The sequence below is a fragment of the Impatiens glandulifera genome, chromosome 6, assembly GCF_907164915.1.
Source record: "Impatiens glandulifera chromosome 6, dImpGla2.1, whole genome shotgun sequence".
NCBI classification, from domain to species: Eukaryota; Viridiplantae; Streptophyta; class Magnoliopsida; order Ericales; family Balsaminaceae; genus Impatiens; species Impatiens glandulifera.
In genome coordinates, this window is record NC_061867.1 from 25,023,482 (window position 1) to 25,032,012 (window position 8,531).

At 30.7% G+C, this 8,531-nt stretch overlaps 1 protein-coding gene across 1 annotated transcript; it reads right to left on the minus strand.

The window, feature by feature from the left end:
• Positions 1–358: 358 nt before the first annotated feature.
• Positions 359–1,748, minus strand: LOC124943402 (stearoyl-[acyl-carrier-protein] 9-desaturase, chloroplastic-like). The gene is made up of 4 exons (XM_047483910.1): positions 1,737–1,748; positions 1,525–1,613; positions 991–1,447; positions 359–919 (listed from the first exon to the last, which is right to left on the minus strand). Exons 1-4 carry the CDS (start codon positions 1,746–1,748, stop codon positions 359–361), a joined length of 1,119 nt encoding a protein of 372 aa, XP_047339866.1.
• Between the last annotated feature and the right edge of the window lie 6,783 nt (positions 1,749–8,531).

Consider the following 8,531-nt stretch of genomic DNA (forward strand, 5'->3'; position numbering starts at 1 on the left):
CCTCAACAAATATATGTGAGAAACCCCCTCATTTGTTTGCACTACAAAAGTAGGCTTTGAACCTCTAATTAGTAACCTTCATCCAAAACATTCTCATGGGTCAATTCCTTCTTTGTTCATCTACAATCTCATTTAAGTTTGGAGGCATTAGAGAGAGGGTCTTTGACTAAGTTTAAATTTTCTTTTGATATTTTGTAAGGAAATTATACAAATATTTGATTAAATTGTGTAAAGTAACTAATCAATGCATAACCAATTTTTTTATAATATTTAATTTTCCTTAAATTATTAATCCGATCATTCAACAAATAATACCGAAAACATGGATAAATAAGATTACATCCAATATGAAACTCTTTCATATCTTTACTACTCGATTAAATATCCAACTAAAAGGAATGTTGAGCACTTTCTTAGCTCTACTTTGTGCCCTTTCCTCTCGCCTTCGAATCTTCGGAGCCAATCCACAAACATAATCCTGAGCTTTTCGTCCATCACCTGAAAGCCCAACTAGCTTCTCCACTTTCCACGCTCCAACCAAGAATTCCAAAATATCCGCATAATCCTTAGCAGTGTAGACGCCCAACCGCTGAGCAACACACGAAAAATTATCAAAAATCTTTTCGTCACAACTTTCGTACATCAAGTGGGCCGGCATTGTTATCTTCTTCCTCATCATGTCCGCCAAAGAGATGATTGTCTCATCCGGGTCGATCTCGAATAGCTTCTCCACTATTTTTGTGTAGGCAATTTCGTGACGCTTCTCGTCTGCGGCAATCGTGCCGCATATTTGAGCGAGTTTGATGTCTCCATGTTGTTTGGCTAGTCGTGCCGTGTTTCCGTGAGATATGAAAGTTGCTCGTTCTTGGAAGGACGTATAGATGAATCCAAGGTAAGGGTTGTTCTCTGTTTGAACGTTCTAAAATACAATATATAAGAACTCGTGGTCATTTAAAACAAATTATTAAGATTGGAACATTAAACTTTTACCATTCCAGAACCAATGAGATATTGAATGGACTTTTCAATTTGCTTCATGTCAACTCGACCAGACAAATATAGATACTTGTTGAGGAGGTCTCCATGCCTATTCTCTTCGGCGGTCCAAGCCCTCGTCCAAATGGCCCACGTAGTAGGGCTTGACCCCGTCTCATCCCGAACGCCGTAGTGCGAATTGAGAAACGTTTGGTAAGTGGGGAGAGCTTCTTCCGTTATCATATCGCCAACCAAAACTACGAAATAATCGTCTGGAATCTCCTTTGCTTTTTCCCTTAGTTCCTCAACTTGATATTGAAATTCATTGGAGGAGGGATCTGGAAGAAAGTCCTGTGGTTGCCAACATTTCTCAACAGGCTTCAAATGGATCAATAGATTCTCCTTTGCCCACTCTTTCTCTAGACTCTTAAATATTTCTATCTTTTGTTGTTTCTTCAGATTCTCAACCTTTCTATAACTATATATACATGTATCAGATAAATGAATAGAGAAAAGGAAGGAAAAAAGAGTTGTATATATAAATCATACTTAGTGCTGGAGGTCATGAGGAATTTGGGAGATCTTAGAGCGGCCATTGATGGAAGAGATGAATAAGCCATTCTTCTTCCTTGGGTTGTCTTTTATCGGACACAAGAACATGCAAAACACCACAAGAGAGACAGTTTATATAGTGATGAAAGGCAGAAAAAAAAAAGTTGGGGTACTAAGAGTTTTATAATATTCATGTAACAAATACAAACCTTGCCACACATTAAAGATAGGGATTATCTGAATATAATGTAACAAAATATTTAAGAAACATAAATTTAATGTAAAAGAAAAATGAAAAAAAAAAAAAAAATTGGACTCGAAAAGAATATAACCTTTGCGTATAAATGTTCTTAAAAATAGGTCAACTACTATTATAGTATTATAGTGTATCTTTTAAGATATTTGGATATTTATAAATGTTGAATATGTAATAATTTATTTGGGGGGTAGATTTAAGCCTAGTACGTATAACCCATAAATAGATCCGCTTATGTGTATAATATTAATGTTTCAATAGATGGTCAAGTGTATGAAATGTGCTAAGAACACAATCAACCTTTCACTCTTAAATTCTAGAGTTCTTTACTAATGTATTAAGATTTTACTATTAAAGAAGAGATTAAAGTTTGATTTAAATAAATTTTTAATTAGTCCTATTGTTATATTTTTTTAATTTATATGATTGTAAAATTTTAGGAATCTATTAATTATATATTTAGTAATTGTTAAAATAATTCTACAAATTTAAAATTAATTATGTTTAGTAAAATATTTAATTTATAATGTAATTAAATTAAGTGAAATATTTAATTTAAACAAAAAAAATTAAATATTGAATCATAAATAATAAAAAGGAAAAAATGAATACTTCAGAAATACAAAGGAAACTTGATAGACTAAAGATGTGAGATAAATTTTAAATTTGTTTTTTTTAAATGACTTATTTCAAAATTATTTATATTGTAACTGGAATTCAAAAGATTCACACTTTATAGGTTTATTTTAAAATTTGTCTTTCTTCAAATTATTTACAATATATTATTTTATAATTATATAATTATATATTAGTGGTTATCATAATAAAAGATTAAAATTTAATTAAAAAAAATTTTAAAGTACAAAGGTTATGAGTTTATTTAGACATTTATAATTAATATAAGTACATATTTTTGTAAAAGCAGAAATATCATTTACTATTTTGTTGATGGGCTGAGTAGTAAATGGATATATTAAGGTTAGGTCTTCAATTCATATAGATAGCCTATTTATTATTTTTCCTCATCCGGACAAAAAATATTTATTAGTCTCTCAAGAACACTCAAAAGTTATTGATATAGGGTTGAAAAACCTAAACTTACCCACATCATTCATTACAGATCCATGTCCAGATCCAGAACAAGAAGATCGAGAGAAGATCCAAATAACAACGAATAACGACTTAATGAATCGTTATTTCGATTCAAGTAAGGTCGTTCAATGGTTAGTTGCTACAATGAAGGAGATAATGAAGACTCTCAAATCTAAGTCATATATATTATCAGGAGCAACTCGACATGGAAAACTAATTATGAAGTCTAGAAAAACAACAATGCAAAAAAGGCAGATGACCATGCCTATAAAGGAAGAATCTATTTGGACAATACACAAATAAAAGTGGAGTACTTAATTTTCCATTTGAATTTAAATTTTCTACTAAAATAGAGGAAAATTGTATAAATGAATGGGACAATGTAGTTGTGGGAAACTAAATAGGAAAAATAGAGTATTATTCTCAGTTACTAAAGAGACATTATTGAATCAATGAGAGGGAAAGGGCTTGAAAAGATTTCAGTAAATGTCCATGATATATATTTTCTTAAATTCAAGAATGAATTTAATCTAGAGAAAATTTTAGGAAATGTGCATACATATATAAGATCCAACTATATGAAGTTGAAAAAATGTTCTAAAGACTTGAACCTATTGAGTAAGCCAAAAAAACTGCATAGATATGGTTCAAGCTATGGAATATACTTGCTCATATGTACAATTTTGAAGCTCTTAATCATTTCGCAGGTTTATTGGGTAGACCATTATACATGGACTCAATTACTAAAAGAGGAGAGCACGTATCATTTGCTAGAATTAGCATTGAAGTATATCCTAGAAACACACTGTCGAAAAATATGACAATAGTAGACATAAAAGAAAAACTTATTATCATAGAAATCACTTATGAGTTGAGGCAAACAGATGCTCTTTTAGTAATACCTTCCAACATTCAAGCCCAAAATGTGATTTGACTTAGGAAGAAGATAAAAAACATAAAGGTCAGAAAGTAAAGATGTAAGAAAATGAAACATATGTGCCTATAATTAAAGAGCAAAATATGGTTAAAGAACAGGAAACAAAAGATAAAGAAAAATTATGTACAAGAAGAAAGTAGTACGAACAAGGAGGCCTGAAACCTCAACCTAATCATGTTGAAGATATAGGTGAGGAATCACAATCAAATCAAGTTGAAATGGTTGCTGATGAAAACAGAGAAGAAAATACTCAGGATAATTAAGAGTAAGAAGAGAATTCCAAACTAAATACAGAGGAATCCAAAGTTGATGACGATTCCAAAGCCGAAGTTAAAGGAAATGAAAACAATGATCTAAAAATTCAATTTGAGAACAACAAGGTGAAGATCCTGAAAATCCTGAAAAATAATTCTTTCTATCAAATCAGAATGGGTTCACATAAAGAAAAAAATCAAAATGAAAATATGCAGTATTCATCAACTTCTTCAATTCATCCTCTTTCATTGTAAGAGGAAATGGAAGAGGAAGGACATCGGAAAGAAGAAGACAACTTGTTGATACAACAAGTTGGAATGAAAATAAAAATCATAATTTTGATAATTAGGATTTAATACAATTTATAATCTGTGTTTATAATCTTTGTTTTTATGTTTGATTGCGACTAATCAACTTTTTTAGGGTAGTTTGATTTTCACAGTTTAATCATAACTAGGGTTTGTCTAACTTTTATTCTTAATTCTCCCACTTTTTAAATTTTAATAAGATGATTTTAATCGTTTTCAAAAAAAATAACTGTTTTTCATTTAAATATTCAGGTATGTTTCCGCAACTAATGAATATCTTAATTTATCGATTATAGATATAAAGAACAAAGATTTATATTAAAGATTCATAGACTACCGAAATAACACGTTTTTTAAGGTAAAAAATTAGTTGTTACATTTAGTAAGTTATTTTAAATAAATAACAAATAATCCATTTATTTTATCTAACAAATGTCATTTTGATAAAATCCTAAAAAATTCAAAATCAAACAAGTTCTAAGTGTTTGACCAGCTTAGTGACTGAAATGTGATTCTCTTCCTTGGCTCTCTTCTATCCAATGTAACCAACTCTATTTATTACACTATCTCAGATCTATGAGTCTTAGCTATTCAATTTATTATATTAAATTGAAAACAAAATAATATTTGTCTAGTTGTAAGTTAGTAGATTAGTTTAAAATTTCTGTAAATAGATTATAAGACTTAAAAAGTAATCTTTTTTAAGACTAAATTGGTGAGATAGATGATATCCTTCAAATTTAAATTGGTTACATAATATCAACTTCTAACCAACCCTATGTTACGTATTCATTTATATATTTGATTACTTTTTTCCTTGATACTATGAGTGGAATATTCAATCATAATATTGAATTTTTGGTAATTTTATTGTTACAATGGATGAGATGCTCAACCATAGTCATGAAATTGAATTATGTTTGTAATTTTGTATATTTTTAATTTAATTCTCATCTCAATAAAATGTGTATATTGATTGAAAAATTGAATTAGTATTTAATAAATATAATAATAGATGTAGACATGTGAGGGTTGTGGGTTTAATTAATTAATATATATATAATATATCATGTGAATGCTTAAACCCAGTTCTATTTTAAATGAATTTTATTTTATTATATATATATAATATCCCGCAAAGGATGTGAGTCATGTGATTCACACTAATTCAGCCAGGTCAACCAAATTAAATAAAATTTATTTTATATGTATATATCATTCGATACGATGTGAGGACCAAATTAAAATTATTTTATATGTATACATGATTCGATACGATGTGAGTGCTTAATAATTTTGTTCAGAAATGAAATTGATGTTCTGACATTGATTTTTCATATCAAATTGGTTATTTTCGAGCAAAATAAAGTTGAATATCATTATTATTTTGATGTTTTTAATATAGTAATAAATTTCATCTTGATGGAGTTAAATATTTGATTTTATGAGTCATCAATTAAACTCATTACTTTTAGTACAACTTTAGATTAGAAAATTTTATTCGACTCATTTAACAAATATGATATTTGCAAGTTTACAACCAAGTTTTATTATGATATTTTACAAATCAAAACATTATTTTTTTAGAATTTGAATTGGTACATTATAAACTTCATGAAATGCAAAATTGAAGGTTTTTCAATGGTTGAGTTGTATGATTAATATACTATAAGTAGACGGTTAAAATTTTATGTTAGGTTGACTAGATTTATTAATCTTGTTTAAACCTTTCATATTTCTACCGATATTATTGAGCGAACATTTTCAGTAATAAAACATGTGAAGACGAAACTTCGCAATAAGATTGAGGATCTTTTTTTTTATCGATGGTTTAACCCTCTATATTGAACGTGATTTAACTAAGAATATATATACATTATATTATAGTATAATCTCGTAGTGCTCAAATGATTTGAAATTATAATATAATGTCTTGTTTTTGTTATATATATACTCACTCTAATTTTTTAATTTGTCCCAGTATATAGTAAAAAAAATATTAAAAAAATAAATAAATAATTTATAACAACGGTGATATTAAAGAAGGTTGATTAATTAGAATATTTTACTTACTTTAAAAAAAATTAATCCATCTAATAAAATAAAATAACTTAAGCACAACAAATAAAAGTATAAAAAACAATTAATTGACTTTAAGGTCTCTAAGAAAAAAAACATTAAAATCTTCACACAAATTTACAAATTTTCCGGATCTAATTTCGGACATGGCTATAATAATGACATTTTAAATAATCATTTGTTAGATTAAATTAAATAAAGAAAAAGGAAAACTAATTAAAAGAGAAACAATTAGTTAAGGAAAACATCTTAATAAACTTAGGCGAATAAATTTAATTAAATACAACATAGTTTTAATGATGTAGTCCGAACAAAACTAAGTTATAGTCTGAACAAGAACTAAGTTGTGTAATTTACCTTTGTGCAGGTACAACTCAAAAAACATAGTCTGTACTTCAATAGACAAGTTGTCTAAAGAAGTGCGCGAGCAGACGTAGTCTGAACTTCAATAGACGGGTTGTCTACAGAAGTGCACGAGTAGACGGAGTCTGAACGTCATCAGACGAGTTGTCTGAAGAAGAAGCGCTAGTAGATGTCTAGGCTTCAACAGTCGCTCTGGTCTGAAAAAGCGCTAGTAGACGTCTAGGCTTTTCAACAGACGGTCTAGTTTGAAGAAGCATTAGCAGACGTCGAGACTTCAACAGACGCTTTGGTCTGAAGAAGCTCTAGCAGACGTTTAGGCTTTAACAGACGCTATGGTCTGAAGAAGCGCTAGCAGACATCTAGGCTTCAAAAGACACTCTGGTCTAAATAAGAGCTAGCATACATCTAGGATTCAACAAACGCTCATGGTCTGAAAAAGAGCTAGTAGACAGCTATGCTTCAACAGACGCTATGGTCTGAAGAAGCGCTAGCAGACGTCTGGGCTTCAACAGACGCTCTAGTCTGAAGAAGCGCTAGCAGACGTCTAGGCTTCAACAGACGCTCTGGTCTGAAGAAGCGCTAGCATACGTCTAAGCTTTAATATAAGACTAAAGTAGCGCCCGCTCATCTTCCTTGCTCATCGCCCGACAAGCGGCAGACTGCCACATCAGTATGCACAATAATCAACGGAATAATGCCACATGTCAATATTCAGATTCGACAATTGCATTTATTGTCATGCGTCATTATTACAAACCTTCTAAGAAGCTTATAGTCACACGCCATTCAAGTAGGGCTACGATACTCAAGTGGAGTTACGCTACAAGAACACGCAGAGCTCTACATCACGCCATCATTAAATGCAAAGCGGTTGTGACTCATATATATATATATATGTGGATCTCAATCAAGAAGAGGTTGGACACTTTACAAAGCACACATTGCTGGACACATTATTAAGATCCCTCTCCCACTACTCCTACTATAATTCACATACTCTATATTTCATATTAAGATAAGCTGAGAGAGAAACTGATGTAGTATCTGTTAAGCATATTAAGCGTTGTAAGTTGAATAGAGGGTGTCTGTTCAATATAGTGAGAGCTAGGAGTTTAGAACAGGCATTGTTAAGTCCTGGGTTTCTAACCGAGCTTGTGTAGAGGCTATACAAGTTAAAGTCTTCTAGTGTATTCTTCTGGAAATAAAAGAAGTGGTGACGTATGAGTTATTTATCTCCAAATATCCATAAACAATTTTGTGTCCATTTCTTACTGTCTTATTTATCTTGCATCAATACGCTTCAAATCTAGTGAGTAATTCTGCACTTGAATCCGATTCAAGAGCTCGCGAAGGTTTGTCACTAGAATAAAAACAAATCTTAACCTCTAACATGGTTAAAACCGATCTAAAAGTCGATAGTCGTTCAACAACACTCAAACCCCACTGGTTGTTGTTGACGTCGATCCTAACAAGTGGTATCAGAGCAATGTTTTCTACTTTCTAAGCAACAAACATGAGTATGTCTATCATTAACAAGGTCCCTATATTCACGAAGGAAAACTATAATATTTAGAAGATAAGAATGCAAGCGCATTTGGCCGCCACAAATGATGACATGTGGTATGTCATCACCGATGGGCAAATAAAAATCATGAAGACCAGTTCCACCACAACCTCCGATGATATTCCTATGATGAAAGAGAAACCAAGATAT